Raw genomic sequence first — 25,964 nt, forward strand, 5'->3', positions numbered from 1 at the left:
AGACACTAGCTAACCCTAACCCTAAACCTGCAGACACTAGCTAACCCTAACACTAACCCTGCAGACACCAGCTAACCCTAACCCTGCAGACACTAGCTAACCCTACCTCTGCAGACACTAGCTAACCCTAACCCTGCAGACACTAGCTAACCCTAACCCTGCAGACACTAGCTAACCCTAACTTTGCAGACACTAGCTAACCCTAACCCTGCAGACACTAGCTAACCCTAACTCTGCAGACACTAGCTAACCCTAACTCTGCAGACACTAGCTAACCCTAACCCTGCAGACACTAGCTAACCCTAACCCTGCAGACACTAGCTAACCCTAACCCTGCAGACACTAGCTAACCCTTACCCTGCAGACACTAGCTAACCCTAACCCTGCAGACACCAGCTAACCCTAACCCTGCAGACACTAGCTAACCCTAACCATAACCCTGTAGACATTAGCTAACCCTAACCCTGCAGACACTAGCTAACCCTAACCCTGCAGACACTAGCTAACCCTAACCCTAACCAGGTAGACACTAGCTAACCCTGCAGACACTAGCTAACCCTAACCCTGCAGACACTAGCTAACCCTAACCCTGCAGACACTAGCTAACCCTAACGTTGCAGACACTAGCTAACCCTAACCCTAACCCTGCAGACACTAGCTAACCCTAACCCTGCAGACACTAGCTAACCCTAACCCTGCAGACACTAGCAAAGCCTAACCCTGCAGACACTAGCTAACCCTAACCCGGTAGACACTAGCTAACCCTAACCCTGCAGACACTAGCTAACCCTAACCCTAACCCTGTAGACACTAGCTAACCCTAACACTAACCCTGCAGACACTAGCTAACCCTAACCCTAACCCTGCAGACACTAGCTAACCCTAACTCTGCAGACACTAGCTAACCCTAACCCTGCAGACACTAGCTAACCCTAACCCTGCAGACACTAGCTAACCCTAACCCTGCAGACACTAGCTAACCCTAACGTTGCAGACACTAGCTAACCCTAACCCTAACCCTGCAGACACTAGATAACCCTAACCCTGCAGACACTAGCAAAGCCTAACCCTACAGACACTAGCTAACCCTAACTCTGCAGACACTAGCTAACCCTAACCCTGCAGACACTAGCTAACCCTAACCCTGCAGACACTAGCTAACCCTAACCCTAACCAGGCAGACACTAGCTAACCCTAAACCTGCAGACACTAGCTAACCCTAACCCTGCAGACACTAGCTAACCCTAACCCTGGAGAGACTAGCTAACCCTAACCCTAACCCTGTAGACACTAGCTAACCCTAACCCCTAGACACTAGCTAACCCTAACCCTGCAGACACTAGCTAACCCTAACCCTGCAGACACTAGGTAACCCTAACCCTGCAGACACTAGCTAACCCTAACCCTAAACCTGCAGACACTAGCTAACCCTAACCCTAACCCTGCAGACACTAGCTAACCCTAACCCTGCAGACACTAGCTAACCCTAACCCTAACCCTGTAGACACTAGCTAACCCTAACCCTGCAGACACTAGCTAACCCTAACCCTGCAGACACTAGCTAACCCTAACCCTGCAGACACTAGCTAACCCTAACTCTGCAGACACTAGCTAACCCTAACCCTAACCCTGTAGACACTAGCTAACCCTAACCCTGCAGACACTAGCTAACCCTAACCCTGCAGACACTAGCTAACCCTAACCCTGCAGACACTAGCTAACCCTAACCCTGCAGACACTAGCTAACCCTAACCCTGCAGACACTAGATAACCCTAACCCTGCAGACACTAGCTAACGCTAACCCTGCAGAAACTAGCTAACACTAACCCTGCAGACACTAGCTAACCCTAACTCTGCAGACACTAGCTAACCCGAACCCTGCAGACACTAGCTAACCATAACACTAACCCTGCAGACACCAGCTAACCCTAACCCTGCAGACACTAGCTAACCCTACCTCTGCAGACACTAGCTAACCCTAACCCTGCAGACACTAGCTAACCCTAACCCTGCAGACACTAGCTAACCCTAACTTTGCAGACACTAGCTAACCCTAACCCTGCAGACACTAGCTAACCCTAACTCTGCAGACACTAGCTAACCCTAACTCTGCAGACACTAGCTAACCCTAACCCTGCAGACACTAGCTAACCCTAACCCTGCAGACACTAGCTAACCCTAACCCTGCAGACACTAGCTAACCCTAACCCTGCAGACACTAGCTAACCCTAATCCTGCAGACACCAGCTAACCCTAACCCTGCAGACACTAGCTAACCCTAACCATAACCCTGTAGACATTAGCTAACCCTAACCCTGCAGACACTAGCTAACCCTAACCCTGCAGACACTAGCTAACCCTAACCCTAACCAGGTAGACACTAGCTAACCCTAACCCTGCAGACACTAGCTAACCCTAACCCTGCAGACACTAGCTAACCCTAACCCTGCAGACACTAGCTAACCCTAACGTTGCAGACACTAGCTAACCCTAACCCTAACCCTGCAGACACTAGCTAACCCTAACCCTGCAGACACTAGCTAACCCTAACCCTGCAGACACTAGCAAAGCCTAACCCTGCAGACACTAGCTAACCCTAACCCTGTAGACACTAGCTAACCCTAACCCTGTAGACACTAGCTAACCCTAACCCGGTAGACACTAGCTAACCCTAACCCTGCAGACACTAGCTAACCCTAACCCTAACCCTGTAGACACTAGCTAACCCTAACACTAACCCTGCAGACACTAGCTAACCCTAACCCTAACCCTGCAGACACAAGCTAACCCTAACCCTGCAGACACTAGCTAACCCTAACCCTGCAGACACTAGCTAACCCTAACCCTGCAGACACTAGCTAACCCTAACCCTGCAGACACTAGCTAACCCTAACCCTGCAGACACTAGCTAACCCTAACGTTGCAGACACTAGCTAACCCTAACCCTAACCCTGCAGACACTAGCTAACCCTAACCCTGCAGACACTAGCAAAGCCTAACCCTACAGACACTAGCTAACCCTAACCCTGTAGACACTAGCTAACCCTAACCCTGTAGACACTAGCTAACCCTAACCCGGTAGACACTAGCTAACCCTAACCCTGCAGACACTAGCTAACCCTAACCCTAACCCTAACCCTGTAGACACTAGCTAACCCTAACCCTAACCCTGCAGACACTAGCTAACCCTAACCCTAACCCTGCAGACACTAGCTAACCCTAACCCTGCAGACACTAGCTAACCCTAACCCTGCAGACACTAGCTAACCCTAACCCTGTAGACACTAGATAACCCTAACCTAACCCTGCAGACACTAGATAACCATAATCCTAACCCTGCAGACACTAGCTAACCCTAACCCTGCAGACACTAGCTAACCCTAACCCTAACCCTGCAGACACAAGCTAACCTAACCCTGCAGACACTAGCTAACCCTAACCCTGCAGACACTAGCTAACCCTAACCCTGCAGACACTAGCTAACCCTAACCCGGTAGACACTAGCTAACCCTAACCCTGCAGACACTAGCTAACCCTAACCCTAACCCTGTAGACACTAGCTAACCCTAACACTAACCCTGCAGACACTAGCTAACCCTAACCCTAACCCTGCAGACACTAGCTAACCCTAACTCTGCAGACACTAGCTAACCCTAACCCTGCAGACACTAGCTAACCCTAACCCTGCAGACACTAGCTAACCCTAACCCTGCAGACACTAGCTAACCCTAACGTTGCAGACACTAGCTAACCCTAACCCTAACCCTGCAGACACTAGATAACCCTAACCCTGCAGACACTAGCAAAGCCTAACCCTACAGACACTAGCTAACCCTAACTCTGCAGACACTAGCTAACCCTAACCCTGCAGACACTAGCTAACCCTAACCCTGCAGACACTAGCTAACCCTAACCCTAACCAGGCAGACACTAGCTAACCCTAAACCTGCAGACACTAGCTAACCCTAACCCTGCAGACACTAGCTAACCCTAACCCTGGAGAGACTAGCTAACCCTAACCCTAACCCTGTAGACACTAGCTAACCCTAACCCCTAGACACTAGCTAACCCTAACCCTGCAGACACTAGCTAACCCTAACCCTGCAGACACTAGGTAACCCTAACCCTGCAGACACTAGCTAACCCTAACCCTAAACCTGCAGACACTAGCTAACCCTAACCCTAACCCTGCAGACACTAGCTAACCCTAACCCTGCAGACACTAGCTAACCCTAACCCTAACCCTGTAGACACTAGCTAACCCTAACCCTGCAGACACTAGCTAACCCTAACCCTGCAGACACTAGCTAACCCTAACCCTGCAGACACTAGCTAACCCTAACTCTGCAGACACTAGCTAACCCTAACCCTAACCCTGTAGACACTAGCTAACCCTAACCCTGCAGACACTAGCTAACCCTAACCCTGCAGACACTAGCTAACCCTAACCCTGCAGACACTAGCTAACCCTAACCCTGCAGACACTAGCTAACCCTAACCCTGCAGACACTAGATAACCCTAACCCTGCAGACACTAGCTAACGCTAACCCTGCAGAAACTAGCTAACACTAACCCTGCAGACACTAGCTAACCCTAACTCTGCAGACACTAGCTAACCCGAACCCTGCAGACACTAGCTAACCATAACACTAACCCTGCAGACACCAGCTAACCCTAACCCTGCAGACACTAGCTAACCCTACCTCTGCAGACACTAGCTAACCCTAACCCTGCAGACACTAGCTAACCCTAACCCTGCAGACACTAGCTAACCCTAACTTTGCAGACACTAGCTAACCCTAACCCTGCAGACACTAGCTAACCCTAACTCTGCAGACACTAGCTAACCCTAACTCTGCAGACACTAGCTAACCCTAACCCTGCAGACACTAGCTAACCCTAACCCGGTAGACACTAGCTAACCCTAACCCTGCAGACACTAGCTAACCCTAACCCTAACCCTGTAGACACTAGCTAACCCTAACACTAACCCTGCAGACACTAGCTAACCCTAACCCTAACCCTGCAGACACTAGCTAACCCTAACTCTGCAGACACTAGCTAACCCTAACCCTGCAGACACTAGCTAACCCTAACCCTGCAGACACTAGCTAACCCTAACCCTGCAGACACTAGCTAACCCTAACGTTGCAGACACTAGCTAACCCTAACCCTAACCCTGCAGACACTAGATAACCCTAACCCTGCAGACACTAGCAAAGCCTAACCCTACAGACACTAGCTAACCCTAACTCTGCAGACACTAGCTAACCCTAACCCTGCAGACACTAGCTAACCCTAACCCTGCAGACACTAGCTAACCCTAACCCTAACCAGGCAGACACTAGCTAACCCTAAACCTGCAGACACTAGCTAACCCTAACCCTGCAGACACTAGCTAACCCTAACCCTGGAGAGACTAGCTAACCCTAACCCTAACCCTGTAGACACTAGCTAACCCTAACCCCTAGACACTAGCTAACCCTAACCCTGCAGACACTAGCTAACCCTAACCCTGCAGACACTAGGTAACCCTAACCCTGCAGACACTAGCTAACCCTAACCCTAAACCTGCAGACACTAGCTAACCCTAACCCTAACCCTGCAGACACTAGCTAACCCTAACCCTGCAGACACTAGCTAACCCTAACCCTAACCCTGTAGACACTAGCTAACCCTAACCCTGCAGACACTAGCTAACCCTAACCCTGCAGACACTAGCTAACCCTAACCCTGCAGACACTAGCTAACCCTAACTCTGCAGACACTAGCTAACCCTAACCCTAACCCTGTAGACACTAGCTAACCCTAACCCTGCAGACACTAGCTAACCCTAACCCTGCAGACACTAGCTAACCCTAACCCTGCAGACACTAGCTAACCCTAACCCTGCAGACACTAGCTAACCCTAACCCTGCAGACACTAGATAACCCTAACCCTGCAGACACTAGCTAACGCTAACCCTGCAGAAACTAGCTAACACTAACCCTGCAGACACTAGCTAACCCTAACTCTGCAGACACTAGCTAACCCGAACCCTGCAGACACTAGCTAACCATAACACTAACCCTGCAGACACCAGCTAACCCTAACCCTGCAGACACTAGCTAACCCTACCTCTGCAGACACTAGCTAACCCTAACCCTGCAGACACTAGCTAACCCTAACCCTGCAGACACTAGCTAACCCTAACTTTGCAGACACTAGCTAACCCTAACCCTGCAGACACTAGCTAACCCTAACTCTGCAGACACTAGCTAACCCTAACTCTGCAGACACTAGCTAACCCTAATCCTAACCCTGTAGACACTAGCTAACCCTAACCCTGCAGACACTAGCTAACCCTAACCCTGCAGACACTAGCTAACCCTAACCCTGCAGACACTAGCTAACCCTAACCCTGCAGACACTAGCTAACCCTAAACCTGCAGACACTAGCTAACCCTAACCCTGCAGACACAAGCTAACCCTAACCCTGCAGACACTAGCTAACCCTAACCCTGCAGACACTAGCTAACCCTAACCCTGCAGACACTAGCTAACCCTAACCCTGCAGACACTAGCTAACCCTAACTTTGCAGACACTAGCTAACCCTAACCCTGCAGACACTAGCTAACCCTAACTCTGCAGACACTAGCTAACCCTAACTTTGCAGACACTAGCTAACCCTAACCCTAACCCTGCAGACACTAGCTAACCCTAACCCTGCAGACACTAGCTAACCCTAACCCTGCAGACACTAGCTAACCCTAACCCTGCAGACACTAGCTAACCCTAACCCTGCAGACACTAGCTAACCCTAACCCTGCAGACACTAGCTAACCCTAACGTTGCAGACACTAGCTAACCCTAACCCTAACCCTGCAGACACTAGCTAACCCTAACCCTGCAGACACTAGCAAAGCCTAACCCTACAGACACTAGCTAACCCTAACCCTGTAGACACTAGCTAACCCTAACCCTGTAGACACTAGCTAACCCTAACCCGGTAGACACTAGCTAACCCTAACCCTGCAGACACTAGCTAACCCTAACCCTAACCCTAACCCTGTAGACACTAGCTAACCCTAACCCTAACCCTGCAGACACTAGCTAACCCTAACCCTAACCCTGCAGACACTAGCTAACCCTAACCCTGCAGACACTAGCTAACCCTAACCCTGCAGACACTAGCTAACCCTAACCCTGTAGACACTAGATAACCCTAACCCTAACCCTGCAGACACTAGCTAACCCTAACCCTGCAGACACCAGCTAACCCTAACCCTGCAGACACTAGCTAACCCTAATCCTAACCCTGTAGACACTAGCTAACCCTAACCCTGTAGACACTAGCTAACCCTAACCCTGTAGACACTAGCTAACCCTAACCCGGTAGACACTAGCTAACCCTAACCCTAACCAGGCAGACACTAGCTAACCCTAAACCTGCAGACACTAGCTAACCCTAACCCTGCAGACACTAGCTAACCCTAACCCTGGAGAGACTAGCTAACCCTAACCCTAACCCTGTAGACACTAGCTAACCCTAACCCTGCAGACACTAGGTAACCCTAACCCTGTAGACACTAGATAACCCTAACCTAACCCTGCAGACACTATATAACCATAATCCTAACCCTGCAGACACTAGCTAACCCTAACCCTGCAGACACTAGCTAACCCTAACCCTAACCCTGCAGACACTAGCTAACCCTAACCCTGCAGACACTAGCTAACCCTAACCCGAACCCTGCAGACACTAGCTAACCCTAACACTAACCCTGCAGACACTAGCTAACCCTAACCCTAACCCTGCAGACACTAGCTAACCCTAACCCTGCAGACACTAGCTAACCCTAACCCTGCAGACACTAGCTAACCCTAACTCTGCAGACACTAGCTAACCCGAACCCTGCAGACACTAGCTAACCCTAACACTAACCCTGCAGACACTAGCTAACCCTAACCCTAACCCTGCAGACACTAGCTAACCCTAACTCTGCAGAAACTAGCTAACCCTAACCCTGCAGACACTAGCTAACCCTAACCCTGCAGACACTAGCTAACCCTAACCCTGCAGACACTAGCTAACGCTAACCCTGCAGACACTAGCTAACCCTAACTTTGCAGACACTAGCTAACCCTAACCCTGCAGACACTAGCTAACCCTAACTCTGCAGACACTAGCTAACCCTAACTCTGCAGACACTAGCTAACCCTAAACCCTGCAGTCACTAGCTAACCCTAACCCTGCAGACACTAGCTAACCCTAAACCTGCAGACACTAGCTAACCCTAATCCTAACCCTGTAGACACTAGCTAACACTAACCCTGCAGACACTAGCTAACCCTAACCCTGCAGACACTAGCTAACCCTAACCCTGCAGACACTAGCTAACCCTAACCCTGCAGACACTAACTAACCCTAACACTAACCCTGCAGACACTAGCTAACCCTAACCCTAACCCTGCAGACACTAGCTAACGCTAACCCTGCAGACACTAGCTAACCCTAACTTTGCAGACACTAGCTAACCCTAACTCTGCAGACACGAGCTAACCCTAAACCCTGCAGTCACTAGCTAACCCTAACCCTGCAGACACTAGCTAACCCTAACCCTGCAGACACTAGCTAACCCTAACCCTGCAGACACTAGCTAACCCTAACCCTGCAGACACTAGCTAACCCTAACCCTGCAGACACCAGCTAACCCTAACCCTGCAGACACTAGCTAACCCTAACTCTGCAGACACTAGCTAACCCTAACTTTGCAGACACTAGCTAACCCTAACCCTGCAGACACTAGCTAACCCTAACCCTGCAGACACTAGCTAACCCTAACCCTGCAGACACTAGCTAACCCTAACCCTGCAGACACTAGCTAACCCTAACCCTGCAGACACTAGCTAACCCTAAACCTGCAGACACTAGCTAACCCTAACCCTGCAGACACAAGCTAACCCTAACCCTGCAGACACTAGCTAACCCTAACCCTGCAGACACTAGCTAACCCTAACCCTGCAGACACTAGCTAACCCTAACCCTGCAGACACTAGCTAACCCTAACTTTGCAGACACTAGCTAACCCTAACCCTGCAGACACTAGCTAACCCTAACTCTGCAGACACTAGCTAACCCTAACTTTGCAGACACTAGCTAACCCTAACCCTGCAGACACTAGCTAACCCTAACCCTGCAGACACTAGCTAACCCTAACCCTGCAGACACTAGCTAACCCGAACCCTGCAGACACTAGCTAACCCTAACCCTGCAGACACCAGCTAACCCTAACCCTGCAGACACTAGCTAACCCTAATCCTAACCCTGTAGGCAATAGCTAACGCTAACCCTGCAGACACTAGCTAACCCTAACCCTGCAGACACTAGCTAACCCTAACCCTGCAGACACTAGCTAACCCTAACCCTGCAGACACTAGCTAACGCTAACCCTGCAGACACTAGCTAACCCTAACTTTGCAGACACTAGCTAACCCTAACTCTGCAGACACGAGCTAACCCTAAACCCTGCAGTCACTAGCTAACCCTAACCCTGCAGACACTAGCTAACCCTAACCCTGCAGACACTAGCTAACCCTAACCCTGCAGACACTAGCTAACCCTAACCCTGCAGACACTAGCTAACCCTAACCCTGCAGACACCAGCTAACCCTAACCCTGCAGACACTAGCTAACCCTAACTCTGCAGACACTAGCTAACCCTAACTTTGCAGACACTAGCTAACCCTAACCCTGCAGACACTAGCTAACCCTAACCCTGCAGACACTAGCTAACCCTAACCCTGCAGACACTAGCTAACCCTAACCCTGCAGACACTAGCTAACCCTAACCCTGCAGACACTAGCTAACCCTAAACCTGCAGACACTAGCTAACCCTAACCCTGCAGACACAAGCTAACCCTAACCCTGCAGACACTAGCTAACCCTAACCCTGCAGACACTAGCTAACCCTAACCCTGCAGACACTAGCTAACCCTAACCCTGCAGACACTAGCTAACCCTAACTTTGCAGACACTAGCTAACCCTAACCCTGCAGACACTAGCTAACCCTAACTCTGCAGACACTAGCTAACCCTAACTTTGCAGACACTAGCTAACCCTAACCCTGCAGACACTAGCTAACCCTAACCCTGCAGACACTAGCTAACCCTAACCCTGCAGACACTAGCTAACCCGAACCCTGCAGACACTAGCTAACCCTAACCCTGCAGACACCAGCTAACCCTAACCCTGCAGACACTAGCTAACCCTAATCCTAACCCTGTAGGCAATAGCTAACGCTAACCCTGCAGACACTAGCTAACCCTAACCCTGCAGACACTAGCTAACCCTAACCCTGCAGACACTAGCTAACCCTAACCCTGCAGACACTAGCTAACGCTAACCCTGCAGACACTAGCTAACCCTAACTTTGCAGACACTAGCTAACCCTAACTCTGCAGACACTAGCTAACCCTAACTCTGCAGACACTAGCTAACCCTAACCCTGCAGACACTAGCTAACCCTAACCATGCAGACACTAGCTAACCCTAACCCTGCAGACACTAGCTAACCCTAACCATGCAGACACTAGCTAACCCGAACCCTGCAGACACTAGCTAACCCTAACTCTGCAGACACTAGCTAACCCTAACCTTGCAGACACTACCTAACCCTAACCCTAACCCTGCAGACACTAGCTAACCCTAACACTGCAGACACTAGCTAACCCTAACTCGAACCCTGCAGACACTAGCTAACCCTAACACTAACCCTGCAGACACTAGCTAACCCTAACCCTAACCCTGCAGACACTAGCTAACCCTAACCCTGCAGACACTAGCTAACCCTAACTCTGCAGACACTAGCTAACCCGAACCCTGCAGACACTAGCTAACCCTAACACTAACCCTGCAGACACTAGCTAACCCTAACCCTAACCCTGCAGACACTAGCTAACCCTAACTCTGCAGACACTAGCTAACCCTAAACCTGCAGACACTAGCTAACCCTAACCCTGCAGACACTAGCTAACCCTAACCCTGCAGACACTAGCTAACCCTAACCCTGCAGACACCAGCTAACCCTAACCCTGAAGACACTAGCTAACCCTAATCCTAACCCTGTAGACACTAGCTAACCCTAACCCTGCAGACACTAGCTAACCCTAACCCTGCAGACACTAGCTAACCCTAACCCTGCAGACACTAGCTAACCCTAACCCTGCAGACACCAGCTAACCCTAACCCTGCAGACACTAGCTAACCCTAATCCTAACCCTGTAGACACTAGCTAACCCTAACCCTGCAGACACTAGCTAACCCTAACCCTGCAGACACTAGCTAACCCTAACCCTGCAGACACTAGCTAACCCTAACCCTGCAGACACTAGCTAACCCTAACCCTGCAGACACTAGCTAACCCTAACTTTGCAGACACTAGCTAACCCTAACCATGCAGACACTAGCTAACCCTAACCCTGCAGACACTAGCTAACCCTAACCCTGCAGACACCAGCTAACCCTAGCCCTGCAGACACTAACTAACCCTAACCCTAACTCTGCAAACACTAGCTAACCCTAACTCTGCAGACACTAGCTAACCCTAACACTGCAGACACTAGCTAACCCTAACCCTGCAGACACTAGCTAACCCTAACCCTGCAGACACTAGCTAACCCTAACCCTGCAGACACTAGCTAACCCTAACCCTGCAGACACTAGCTAACCCTAACCCTAATCCTGTAGACACTAGCTAACCCTGACCCTGCAGACACTAGCTAACCCTAACCCTGCAGACACTAGCAAACCCTAACCCTGCAGACACTAGCTAACCCTAACCCTGCAGACACTAGCTAACCCTAACTCTGCAGACACTAGCTAACCCTAACCCTGCAGACACTAGCTAACCCTAACCCTGCAGACACTAGCTAACCCTAACCCTGCAGACACTAGCTAACCCTAACCCTAATCCTGTAGACACTAGCTAACCCTAACCCTGCAGACACTAGCTAACCCTAACCCTGCAGACACTAGCTAACCCTAACCCTGCAGACACTAGCTAACCCTAACCCTGCAGACACTAGCTAACCCTAACCCTAACCAGGTAGACACTAGCTAACCCTAACCCTGCAGACACTAGCTAACCCTAACCCTGCAGACACTAGCTAACCCTAACCCTGCAGACACTAGCTAACCCCAACCCTGCAGACACTAGCTAACCCTAACCCTGCAGACACTAGCTAACCCTAACCCTGTAGACACTAGCTAACCCTAACCCTGCAGACACTAGCTAACCCTAACCCTGCAGACACTAGCTAACCCTAACCCTGCAGACACTAGCTAACCCTAACAATGCAGACACTAGCTAACCCTAACCCTGCAGACACTAGCTAACCCTAACCCTAACCCTGCAGACACTAGCTAACCCTAACCCTGCAGACACTAGCTAACCCTAACCCTGCAGACACTAGCTAACCCTAACTCTGCAGACACTAGCTAACCCTAACCCTGCAGACACTAGCTAACCCTAACACTAACCCTGCAGACACTAGCTAACCCTAATCCTGCAGACACTAGCTAACCCTAACCCGAACCCTGCAGACACTAGCTAACCCTAACCCTGCAGACATTAGCTAGTCCTAACCCTGCAGACACTAGCTAACCCTAACCCTGCAGACACTAGCTAACCCTAACCCTGCAGACACTAGCTAACCCTAACCCTAACCAGGTAGACACTAGCTAACCCTAACCCTAACCAGGTAGACACTAGCTAGGTAGGTGAAAATAAAAATCTCATTGATTAAGTCCTCATGCTTGTCTCAGAGCAGTGCGAAACGGTGTTAAAATAGTTGTCGGCTATTGCTTCTAACTTCAATATGCTCTTTAAATAAATAAGACCTACACCACTTTCAACACTAGTAAGACTCATTGCGCCTACGGTAGACCTACAGTATATCGAAAAATATGACGTAACTCTCCGCCAATAATTACATATAGAGGATTGGAGGATATTTCAGTAATTCAGTGATGTTTATTCCCATAGTAATTATGGATCCATAACTAAATAAACATCGGCATTTTGAAAGTGTCGTTTTACCATATTTTTATTAAAGAAAGCATAAAGATGCCATTGTTAGTTACATTGTTTTAGTTTGAACGTGCAGAACGTGCAGACAATATTAGTGCAATGACCCTTAAAGTGGGGGTCCACCCCCTCCTCCCCCTCCCTTCCCCATGGGCTCAGGCGGTTTTCTGTGTTTCTGTCTCCTAGTCGAGGATGGCACAGATATTGAACAGGCATCTATAGCAACACAGATTGTACTGCTATGCAGTGTCTTAGACCGTTGCACCACTCAGGCGCTGTACAACGTGACCGGTCGGGAGTGGCCTACAGTACTACAGTAAGACCAAAATAATCCTAACAAAATTAAATAATACAAACCTTAGTGTAACAGTTTTAGTAAGTAATACTGAATTCGTGCACAATTATCAGTTTCTATTTAGGTTTATGTCACCTATTCATTATCAGTTAGAGACACAGAAGGACCCAAAAGCATAATAAGTCCTCTAACTCCCCCTTGCGCTGGTCTGGAGCAATGAAGTGGTGACGCAGGGTACCGTACTCAACCACAAATGACCTCTAAGTCCCACGGTGTAAGCTCACAACTTTTAAAGGAGGAACCACTGTGGGGAGTGACAGGATAGTGCATATGGGGTAGGGAGTGACAGGAAAGTGCATATGGGGTAGGGAGTGAAGGGATAGTGCATATGGGGTAGGGAGTGACAGGATAGTGCATATGGGGTAGGGAGTGACAGGATAGTGCATATGGGGTAGGGAGTGACAGGATAGTGCATATGGGGTAGCGAGTGACAGGATAGTGCATATGGGGTAGGGAGTGACAGGATAGTGCATATGGGGTAGGGAGTGACAGGATAGTGCATATGGGGTAGGGAGTGAAGGGATAGTGCATATGGGGTAGGGGGTGACAGGATAGTGCATATGGGGTAGGGTTATATAGGATATGGTTATATGGGGTAGGGTTATATAGGATATGGTTATATGGGGTAGGGTTATATAGGATATGGTTATATGGGTCTATTTGGGATCGTCCCCAGGTCTTCCTACCTTTCTCCAGCTCTACAGGGAACAGCTCCAGTTTCTCCACCCTCTTCTCCAGCTCGTACTCTGCTGACGAGGCCACCGGGTCCACCTCCTCATTCCTCCTGTCATAGTCCTCGTTACAGTAGGTGTTGAACACCTGGAGACACACAAACACACACCCTGGTTAGTTACCACACTGAGCTCAGTACTTACCCAAGCTATTTTTGGAGAATAACGTTTTGTTATTGAGTAGTTAAGTCAATTACAGTAGTATGAGCCTAAGTATATTGTGCAGGATCATGCCTTTAGATGAGCGGTTCTACAAGTGTTTGAAATGTGTTCTTCAAGGAATACAGATGATATTCTCACCACGGCCAGTGAATACCTTTGGTGGATATGTACAGCATACTGGTCTATTGACACAGTGAGTTTAAGAGCAGACAATATACAGTAGGCGACTACAGTTGTTTATACTTTAAATGGCGTATATATTATTATAAACCGGGTGGTTCCAGCCCTGAATGCTGATTGGCTGAAAGCCGTGGTATATCGGACCGTATACCACGGGGGTGACCCCATAAATTATTTTACTGATCTAATTACGTTGGTAACATCTTCATTACCACATCATCACACTGGAGGAAAAATGAGGTCCTTAGAGACATAGGAGAAAAGAGGGCGAGTTGTGGCCCTTTCTCTGAGCGTGGGTCACGTCCAGTCCCCTTCATCCTGAGTGATTCTGCTGCTCACTCTGATGTGAATGGAGCTGACGCAGGCACATGTACACTCCTGTCACTGACCAAGCATGACATCCCAGACGGATACAGGCCAACACACACCTGGGTGACGAACGCACACCTGGGTGACGAACGCACACCTGGGTGACGAACGCACACCTGGGTGACGAACGCACACCTGGGTGACGAACGCACACCTGGGTGACGAACGCACAACTGGGTGACGAACACACACCTGGGTGACGAACACACACCTGGGTGACGAACACACACCTGGGTGACGAACACACACCTGGGTGACGAACGCACAACTGGGTGACGAACGCACACCTGGGTGACGAACACACACCTGGGTGACGAACACACAACTGGGTGACGAACACACACCTGGGTGACGAACACACAACTGGGTGACGAACGTACACCTGGGCCCATAAAGTATCTCCGACTAGTAGTGCTGATCTAGGATCTGTTAATTGTTGTAATTTGTTTGTGGGGGACCAGGTGACATTTAGCACAAGGCAGTGTTAGGTTTCATCCCAAAAGGCACCCTTTTCCATATATAGTGCACTACTTTTGATCAGGGCCCATAAGGCTCTGGTCAAAAGTAGTGCACTGTGTAGGAAATATGATGCCATTTGGTACGTCTGTGTCAGTCTCTGTTTCTCCATAATGCGCGACATAAGGTGAATGACAATGCGTCATGATTAATATGCCAGAATATCTAATCTGGGAAAAACACAGATCAGAACAGAAGTGCCTGATGAAGACAGCCATTCATTCTGCTATAATAACAGAGAGACCTTGTCTGTCTGTCTCACAAAACATGATTCCCCGTAGGATAAAGTCTGAGTATGTCTGAAAGACTAATACAATAAATAGATGATGTCAGCTCACCATAGGATATAGTCCATGATAGACTATAGAAAGACTGTAACGTCCACACACTCTCTCCTGCTCCCAGTACGAAAACAGAGAGACGACATGACATCTGTATCATCACTTCTATTGCCCTAACTCCTGTCCCATGTTTGGCCTGTAAAATGCTTTGCTTGTAAAATGCTTGGCCTGTAAAATGATTTGTCTGTAAAATGCTTGGCCTGTAAAATGCTTGGCCTGTAAAATGATTTGCCTGTAAAATGCTTGGCCTGTAAAATGCTTGGCCTGTAAAATGCTTGGCCTGTAAAATGCTTGGCCTGTAAAATGCTTGGCCTGTAAAATGCTTTGCTTGTAAAATGCTTGGCCTGTAAAATGCTTGGCCTGTAAAATGCTTGGCCTGTAAAATGTTTGGCCTGTAAAATGCTTGGACGTGCACAAATGGGCTATTCTTTCCATCATTTTAAACCATTACAACAAGCACACAACAGTTCACTGGCAGGATGAGACCAAACCAAAGATAGAGAGACAGAGTGAGAGAGTCTGTATCTATTATTTTCCTATTCAGCTCCTGTGCCATGTATGGATGTGTGTACAGTAGCCTAAATGTTCTCTTTCCATCCTTTTAGACCAATACACTGGCAGGATGAGACCAAACTAAAGATGGAGAGAGCGCTGTAGAAGTACCGCTCTAGACGGGACAGCAGTGGAGAAGGTGGAAAGCTTCAAGTTACTCGCCATACACCGTCGGGGACAGCCCTAAGAACAACACCAGCTACATAAAGATTCTAACCACAGGACTAGGGCAGAGAGTCAAAGCCTATCAAAACATGAGGACATCTGCTCTGTCTCTATGTTATAAAACTGCAATAACTTCTACATCTACATCCTGGTCCTAACAGTGGTCAGCCACGACCCACACTTTAAAGGACAAACCAATCTGCTTCATTTCCAATGTAACATATTACAGACACATTAGCGACCAAGTGACTTCGCGACTTGCAAAGTTACTATAGTGACGTGACAAAGACCTTCGGAGAAACAACAATCACACTTAGGAACGACAAACAGCGACAAGTATAGTTCTGTACTTTAACATTGGATCTGTATCAAAAGCCTGACACTTCCTCTCCTCCTCAACAAGACAAGCCTCTCAGAGATGATTGTGTGTGCGTGTGTGTGCGTGTGCGTGTGTCTGTGTGTCTGTCTGTCTGTCTGTCTGTCTGTCTGTCTGTCTGTCTGTCTGTCTGTCTGTCTGTCTGTCTGTCTGTCATCCACCCAGGACCCTCATCTCTCTCACTGCTATCCATCTATCTTTCATCTACACCCAGGACCCTCCTCTCTCTCACTGCTATCCATCTATCTTTCATCCACACCCAGGACCCTCATCTCTCTCACTGCTATCCATCTATCTTTCATCCACACCCAGGACCCTCATCTCTCTCACTGCTATCCATCTATCTTTCATCTACACCCAGGACCCTCATCTCTATAGAGCGGTCAGTTGACAGCCAGCACAATGCAGTGGATTTCTCTTTCCATCTAAATCAGCCTTCTTTTACCGTGGCTATAGCTAGCCTGTACTCTGTAATGGTGCAGAGACGAAACACAATGGTCAGTTTTCAATATAGATGTTACTGCTGCTGTTGGCTCTGGTGAAATGTAGGGAATAGGGTGTCAATTAAGACACAGCCGAAGTCCAGGGTTTCCAGGTTTGTTAGTGCTGGGCTGCTGGTGCTGGAGGATGGTTTGTTAGTGCTGGGCTGCTGGTGCTAGAGGATGGTTTGTTAGTGCTGGGCTGCTGGTGCTGGAGGATGGTTTGTTAGTGCTGGGCTGCTGGTGCTAGAGGATGGTTTGTTAGTGCTGGGCTGCTGGTGCTGGAGGATGGTTTGTTAGTGCTGGGCTGCTGGTGCTGGTGCTGGAGGATGGTTTGTTAGTGCTGGGCTGCTGGTGCTGGAGGATGGTTTGTTAGTGCTGGGCTGCTGGTGCTGGAGGATGGCTTGTTAGTGCTGGGCTGCTGGTGCTGGAGTATGGCTTGTTAATGCTGGGCTGCTGGTGCTGGAAGATGGCTTGTTAGTGCTGGGCTGCTGGTGCTGGAGGATGGCTTGTTAGTGCTGGGCTGCTGGTGCTGGGGGATGGTTTGTTAATGCTGGGCTGCTGGTGCTGGAGGATGGCTTGTTAGTGCTGGGCTGCTGGTGCTGGTGCTGGTGCTGGAGGATGGTTTGTTAGTGCTGGGCTGCTGGTGCTGGAGGATGGTTTGTTAATGCTGGGCTGCTGGTGCTGGAGGATGGCTTGTTAGTGCTGGGCTGCTGGAGGATGGCTTGTTAGTGCTGGGCTGCTGGTGCTGGAGGATGGCTTGTTAGTGCTGGGCTGCTGGTGCTGGAGGATGGTTTGTGTCATTTAGGAAATTAAATATGAATTTCATCTACTGCTGATGGAACTTCCAACTTTATATAATAAATCCACACTCCTCCACTCTCTCCCTATCTTCCTGTCATCCCTCTGTTCCCCTCCACTTCTCCTCTCATTAGAGAGAGAGAGTGAGAGAGAGATACAGAGAGAGACATAGAGAGACAGAGAGAGAGAGAGAGAGAGAAAGCGAGAGAGAGAGAGATTGGGTGTTGGAGTCTGGCCTGCTCAGTATTCATCTGATTGACTACAGTGGGCCCGGCCGACAGCCCCTGAGCCAAATCGTGTCTGACTGCCTTTCCTCCAAGGCATGCCTGGGGGTGCGGTAGGCAGCATGGGGGGAGGAAGGAAGGGGTTATCAGAGGGAAGAAGGAGAGAGAGAGGGAGGAGAGGAACAGACTGGGTTCTGTTCTGTTAGCTCTGGGGCCATTTGAGTTGGTGGCCAAGATTGCACTGCATGACGCAGGCCAGCCAACGCCGCTAATCACATTAAATGGCCCTTTGGAGTGGCGGTGCTAGAGACCACATTGTGCCACCCTGCCAGCGGACGACTGATCCAGCCAGGCCAGACCCAGACCAGGCTGAGGCTGCGACCCAAATGGCATCCTATTCTCTTTATAGGGTAATACTTTTCACCAGGGACCATAGACCCCTTTTCCCCAGGTACACTAGTCCTATGGGCCCTGGTCAAAAGTAGTGCAATAGCCACGCAGGCCCATGGTACACACCCAGAATGACTTGCAGTAGCAGATTAACCGTGGCAACGCAACGCACCGTGTCCCTGTCTGTTCCTGATCTGCTGTAGTGCTGAAGCGACAAGGACAGCTCAGCACATTAGCATTCCATTACAGCTATCTGTGGCCAGACAGACACACACACACACCGCGTCACCACGCTAGTGCTGACTAGTGATGAAAAGGAGGGAGGCTGAGGGGACACTGCATTAGAAACAGTAATAGTGTGTTTTACAGTGCCTTCGGAAAGTATTCAGACCCCTTGACTTTTTCTTCATTTTGTTATGTTACAGCCTCATTCTACAATCTATTACATTTATTGTTTTTCCTCAGGAATCGATACACAAAACACCATAATGACAAAGTGAAAACAGGTTTTAAGACATTTTTTCAAATGTATTAAAAATAAAATTTAAATATTCAGAACATTTGCTATGAGATTTGAAATTGAGCTCCGGTGCATCCTGTTTCCATTGATCATCCTTGAGATGTTTTTACAATTTGATTGGAGTCCACCTGTGGTAAATTCATTTGATTGGACATGATTTGGAAAGGCACACACCTGTCTATATAAGGTCCCACAGTTGGGACCTTATATAAGGTCCCACAGTTGCATATCAGAGCAAAAACTAAGCCATGCGGTTGAATGAATTGTCAGTAGAGCTCTGAGACAGAATTGTGAAGAGGCACAGATCTGGGGAAGGTTACCAAAAAATGTCTGCAGCATTGAAGGTTCCCAGGAACACAGTGGCCTCCATCATTCTTAAATGGAAGAAGTTTGGAACCACAAGTCCTCAACTGGAAGCTTCATTAAACAGTACCCCCAAAACACCAGTCTCAACGTCAACAGTGAAGAGGCGACTCCGGGATGCTGGCCTTCTAGGCAGAGTTGCAAAGAAAAAGCCATATCTCAGACTGGCCAATAAAAATAAAAGATTAAGATGGGCAAAAGGACACCGACACTGGACAGAGGAACTCTGTCTAGAAGGCCAGCATCCTGGAGTCACCTCTTCACTGTTGACGTTGAGACTGGTGTTTTGCGGGTACTATTTAATGAAGCTGCCAGTTGAGGGCTTGTGAGGCGTCTGTTTCTCAAACTAGACACTCTAACGCTTGTCCTCTTGCTCAGTTGTGCACCGGGGCCTCCCACTCCTCTTTCTATTCTGGTTAGAGTCAGTTTGCTCTGTTCTGTGAAGGGAGTAGTACACAGCGTTGAACAAGATCTTCAGTTTCTTGGCAATTTCTCTCATGGAATAGCCTTAATTTCTCAGAACAAGAATAGACTGTTCGAGAGCATCCTGTTCGAGAGCATCCTGTCGGGCTGTATCACCGCCAGGTACGGCAACTTCTCCACCCACAACCGTAAGGCTCTCCAGAGGGTAGTGAGGTCTGCACAACGCATCACCGGGGGCAAACTACCTGTCCTCCAGGACACCTACACCACCCGATGTCACAGGAAGGCCATAAAGATCATCAAGGACAACAACCACCCGAGCCACTGCCTGTTCACCCCGCTATCATCCAGAAGGCGAGGTCAGTACAGGTGCATCAAAGCTGGGACCGAGAGACTGAAAAACAGCTTCTATCTCAAGGCCATCAGACTGTTAAACAGCCACCACTAACATTGAGTGGCTGCTGCCAACACACTGACTCAACTCCAGCCACTTTAATAATGGGAATTGATGGGAAATGATGTAAAATATATCACTAGCCACTTAAAACAATGCTACCTAATATAATGTTTACATACCCTACATTATTCATCTCATATCTATACGTATATACTGTACTCTATATCATCTACTGCATCTTTATGTAATACATGTATCACTAGCCACTTAACTATGCCACTTTGTTTACATACTCATCTCATATGTATATACTGTACTCGATACCATCTACTGTATCTTGCCTATGCCGCTCTGTACCATCACTCATTCATATATCTTTATGTACATATTCTTTATCCCCTTACACTTGTGTCTCTATAAGGTAGTAGTTTTGGAATTGTTAGCTAGATTACTTGTTGGTTATTACTGCATTGTCGGAACTAGAAGCACAAGCATTTCGCTACACTCGCATTAACATCTGCCAACCATGTGTATGTGACAAATAAAATTTGATTTGATTTGATTTTGACTGATGTGTTTCACTAGAAAAGTCTTTGTTTCTGGCCCTTTTGAGCCCGTAATTGAACCCACACATGCTGATGATCCAGATACTCAACTAGTCTAAAGAAGGCCAGTTTTATTGCTTCTTTAATCAGAACAACAGTTTTCAGCTGTGCTAACATAATTGCAAAAGGGTTTTCTAATGATCAATTAGCCTTTTAAAATGATAAACTTGGATTAGCTAACACAACGTGTCATTGGAACACAGGGGTGATGGTTGCTGATAATGGGTCTCTGTACGCCTGTAGATATTCCATAAAAAATCAGCAGTTTCCAGCTATAATAGTCATTTACGACATTAACAATGTCTAAACTGTATTTCTGCTCAATTTGATGTTATTTTATTGGACAAAAAATGTGCTTTTCTTGAAAAAACACGGACATTTCTAAGTGACCCCAAACTTTTAAACGGTAGTGTACCTCATCTGGTATTCCATCCAGGCCTGGAGTTTTCCCTGACTTAAAGGCTTTAATTGCATCTAGAAGTTCCTCCTCTGTAATTTGGCCTTCACATGAGTATTTCTGCATAGCTGTTCATTTCACACTATTAATCGAAAAAAATCCTTAAAATTAACTTTAGTTAGTGGAGATGGAGGTGACTGAAATGAAAACATATGGTTAAAGTACTTTACTTCCTCTTTAAAAATATTGTTTGGTGAATCATGTATGACTCCATCATTTGCAACAAGTTTCTGTCAATTATTTTTGGTAGCATTTCTATGTTATGGATATTCCATCCAGTTCGCTTTCTTTTTATAATATATTATACTTGACCTTTCTTGAATAAGTTCCTCCATTGCTTTTTGTTTTTCGTCTAACTTATTCTGTGCCTCTATGTTTCAGTTTGTATTGCTATCTATCTGTACTGTTAGATCCTCTATGTTTCAGTTTGTATTGCTATCTATCTGTACTGTTAAATCCTCTATGTTTCAGTTTGTATTGCTATCTATCTGTACTGTTAGATCCTCTATGTTTCAGTTTGTATTGCTATCTATCTGTACTGTTAAATCCTCTGTTTCAGTTTGTATTGCTATCTATCTGTACTGTTAAATCCTCTATGTTTCAGTTTGTATTGCTATCTATCTGTACTGTTAAATCCTCTATGTTTGAGTTTGTATTGCTATCTATCTGTACTGTTAAATCCTCTATGTTTCAGTTTGTATTGCTATCTATCTGTACTGTTAAATCCTCTATGTTTCAGTTTGTATTGCTATCTATCTGTACTGTTAGATCCTCTATGTTTCAGTTTGTATTGCTATCTATCTGTACTGTTAGATCCTCTATGTTTCAGTTTGTATTGCTATCTATCTGTACTGTTAGATCCTCTATGTTTCAGTTTGTATTGCTATCTATCTGTACTGTTAAATCCTCTATGTTTCAGTTTGTATTGCTATCTATCTGTACTGTTAAATCCTCTATGTTTCAGTTTGTATTGCTATCTATCTGTACTGTTAAATCCTCTATGTTTCAGTTTGTATTGCTATCTATCTGTACTGTTAAATCCTCTATGTTTCAGTTTGTATTGCTATCTATCTGTACTGTTAGATCCTCTATGTTTCAGTTTGTATTGCTATCTATCTGTACTGTTAGATCCTCTATGTTTCAGTTTGTATTGCTATCTATCTGTACTGTTAAATCCTCTATGTTTCAGTTTGTATTGCTATCTATCTGTATTGTTAGATCCTCTATGTTTCAGTTTGTATTGCTATCTATCTGTACTGTTAAATCCTCTATGTTTCAGTTTGTATTGCTATCTATCTGTATTGTTAGATCCTCTATGTTTCAGTTTGTATTGCTATCTATCTGTACTTTTGTTTTAAAGATGAGTGTTGAATTGCATGACCTCTAAAAGCACATTTAAAAGTGTCCCTTCACTTGTTATTTGTTATCAACCAGATTGCTGACTGTTGGCCCAAGAAAGAATTCATTTAAATGTGGCGTTATGGCACAATAACAACTAATGGGTGCCCCATAACTCCCGTCAAACAAACATCCCACTGACACAGCAAGAGAGAGGGAGGGAGGGAGGCTCGTTCACAATGGAAGAGCAAGCCAAACCCCGAATGGATGTCAACAACTGTCTCATTCATGTCATGCAGTCACCTTCCTTCACATACAGCACCCGACATGGTTGTGACCCAAAAGGCACCCTATTCATTATACAGTACACTGCTTTTGACCAGGGCCCATTGGGCTCTATACAGGGAATAGGGTGCCAATTGGGATGCATACAAAGTGTGGGCAGGAGGGGCATTTAATGTTGCCCATGACAACAAAGGCTCCATGGTTGTTAAGGCACTGACTACAATAATTCAATCCAAACACCCTCTCCAATCCCATGTTATTCATTAGGCTAGTTGGAATGACGTGGCGTGGTTGCGGTCTGCCATATTCTAATTCTAAGCCATTAGGGTTGATTGCCTGAGAGATTGCTAGTGAGCTACGTAGACATTGTCATTGAAACTGTCCTAGAGAATTTCAGCCATTCCTTCATTCCTTCACTCAATAGACTACAGTAACAACACAATTGTACAGCAGAGTATACTGTAACCCTTTCACTTAGTTGACTATATTAGCTCAATAGGAACATGAACATAGTACAGCATGACATAGTGAATGTGTTTTCAACTTCACACACTGACCTCTAGACTGGCTTTTCAAGTGTGGACCTCAGGCTTTACTGTCTGACACACAATGGTGAGAGAGAATGAGACGGCAGTAACACTGCTGGCTGGGTGGCTCTGCACAACACAGAACAACGTGTCACAGTTGAGGCCTCCTGGGCAATGTGTCAAATAGCACCCTATTCCCTACATAGTGCACTACTTTTGACCAGAGCCATATGGGACCTAGTGTACTATATAGGGAATAGGGGGCCATGTGGGACATATACATGGTGATCATTAAGAACAGGCATCGGAAGCAATATGAGGTGCTCTGCCTCTGTGAGAGGACGGTGATGTCACAGGCGGAGACGAGAGGTGACTGACATGGACCACTGTCCAAATCATCGACTAACAACCGACCTGGCAGGCAGCCTCCATAAGCACAGATCTCAGCTCAGGTTTACTGGGTCATTAAAAATTCAAGCCCAGAGGGTCGGGTGTCACCGAAACAATAACACCATCACATGAATAATAGCAGACACAAACACACACACAGTCTGGTACAGCTAAGCTTGTGGGGACACACAATTCAGTCCCATTCAAAATCCTATTTCCCCAAACCCCTAAACCTTACTCTAACCCTAACCCATACTCTTACCCTCACCCTAACCCGTACTCTTACCCTAATCCCAACCCATACTTTTACCCTCACCCTAACCCGTACTCTTAACCTCACCCTAACCCTAACCCGTACTCTTACCCTAACCCCAACCCATACTCTTACCCTCACCCTAACCCGTACTCTTACCCTCACCCTAACCCGTACGCTTACTATTACCCCAACCCTAACTCCACTTGGTATGAATGGTAAAGAGTAGGATAAAGCATTGACTGTGGGAGTTAGTGAGGGCCTAATTAAGAGAGCCGGAGGGGCCACCGACACGAGGAGGAAGTTCAATAAAAAATTATGTATTTATTTGCTCAATCTGGTTTTGTCTTTTTTATATTGAATGTTATTATATCAAGCACTTCAACGTAACACGTATCTTTGTTGAACTTAATCCTTCATCCCTTGGTGGGATTTCCACTTATGAACTTACCTATTTCATTATTTAGCTATTCATTTATTGCTGCACTTTGCATGTTTTATTATGATTTTATTATATAAATGTTGTTTTAAAAATAAATGTTTTTTACCCTCAGCACTTTATCAACAATTGTCTTCCTCATGTTGTTGAACTGTCATGGGTGAGCCCTCGGGGTTCTCGGCCTTTCATGTTCTCTCACCCTCTCCAGACCGGTCTGATGTACAATATAGAAACAGGGTAGAAAGTTGAAATAGGTCCGTGCAACCCAAGGTTTGATACCAGCATAAACAGGAACCCTCTTAAAACTAACCCTAACATTAACCTTAACCATAATCCTAACCATAACCCAAAAACCTAACCTTAACCCTAACCCCAGCTCCTATCCCTAACCCTAAAACTAACCCTAGCTCCTAACCCTAACCCTAAAACTAACCCTAGCTCCTTACCCCAACCCTAAAATGAACCCTAGCTCCTAACCCTAACCCTAAAACTAACCCTAGCTCCTAACCCTAACCCTAAAACTAACCCTGGCTCCTAACCCTAACCCTAAAACTAACCCTGGCTCCTAACCCTAACCCTAAAACTAACCCTGGCTCCTAACCCTAACCCTAAAACTAACAATAAACCTAATTCTAAGACTAATTCTAACTTTAACCCTAAACACCCTAGAAATAGCATTTTACCTTGTAGGGACCAACAAAATGTCCCAAGTTGGTCTATTTTTGTTTTGTTTAAAGACGTCCACAAACACACACCACACACACACACACACACACACACACACACACACACACACCCCACATACACAGTTATTGTCACTATCACAAGTATCATAGCGGTGAGAGAGAAGAGACAAATTCTTCAAGACCAGATTTCAGTTCCCTTAAAGATGACCTCTGTTCAGGAAATGTAGACCCCACAGTGATAGTCTGCGTTTGAAATGGCGCTAGATTTGGCTGGCTGAACAGTGCTCTATACAGGAAATAGGGTGCCATTTGCTGACGCAGGCTGTGTGGCTGGGCTGGCCAAAAGTAGTCCACTACAGTATAGGTGTCATTTGGGACACAGTGGGTATTCTGGAAGCGTCTGACGCTCAAGCCAATGGAGCCGTGTATTTATTGGGCTTCATTGTGCAAAATGCCATTTCATTATGAAACTCCCTGCCTCATGAAACCCTGTTCAGTGTCATTACAGCCCAACACAGATTGCAGAATTATCAGTCTGACGGGGAGGGAGTCATGCTGCTGCTTCAC

The 25,964-nt window shown here is 47.1% G+C and overlaps 1 protein-coding gene across 11 annotated transcripts in view; it reads right to left on the reverse strand.

Annotated features, from left to right (window-relative positions):
* ppp1r9a (protein phosphatase 1, regulatory subunit 9A) overlaps nt 1-25,964 on the reverse strand; it is a 139,395-nt gene that overhangs the window by 82,864 nt on the left and 30,567 nt on the right. For all 11 annotated transcript variants that reach the window (XM_090209183.1, XM_036953408.2, XM_090209179.1 and 8 more), the window contains exon 3: nt 14,115-14,247. In XM_090209183.1, the coding sequence (XP_090065309.1) occupies nt 14,115-14,247 (133 nt within the window). The remainder of the gene's footprint in view (nt 1-14,114; nt 14,248-25,964) is intronic.

Source organism: Oncorhynchus mykiss, chromosome 18 (assembly GCF_057628025.1).
Source record: "Oncorhynchus mykiss isolate SJ-2025 chromosome 18, ASM5762802v1, whole genome shotgun sequence".
Lineage (NCBI taxonomy): Eukaryota > Metazoa > Chordata > Actinopteri > Salmoniformes > Salmonidae > Oncorhynchus > Oncorhynchus mykiss.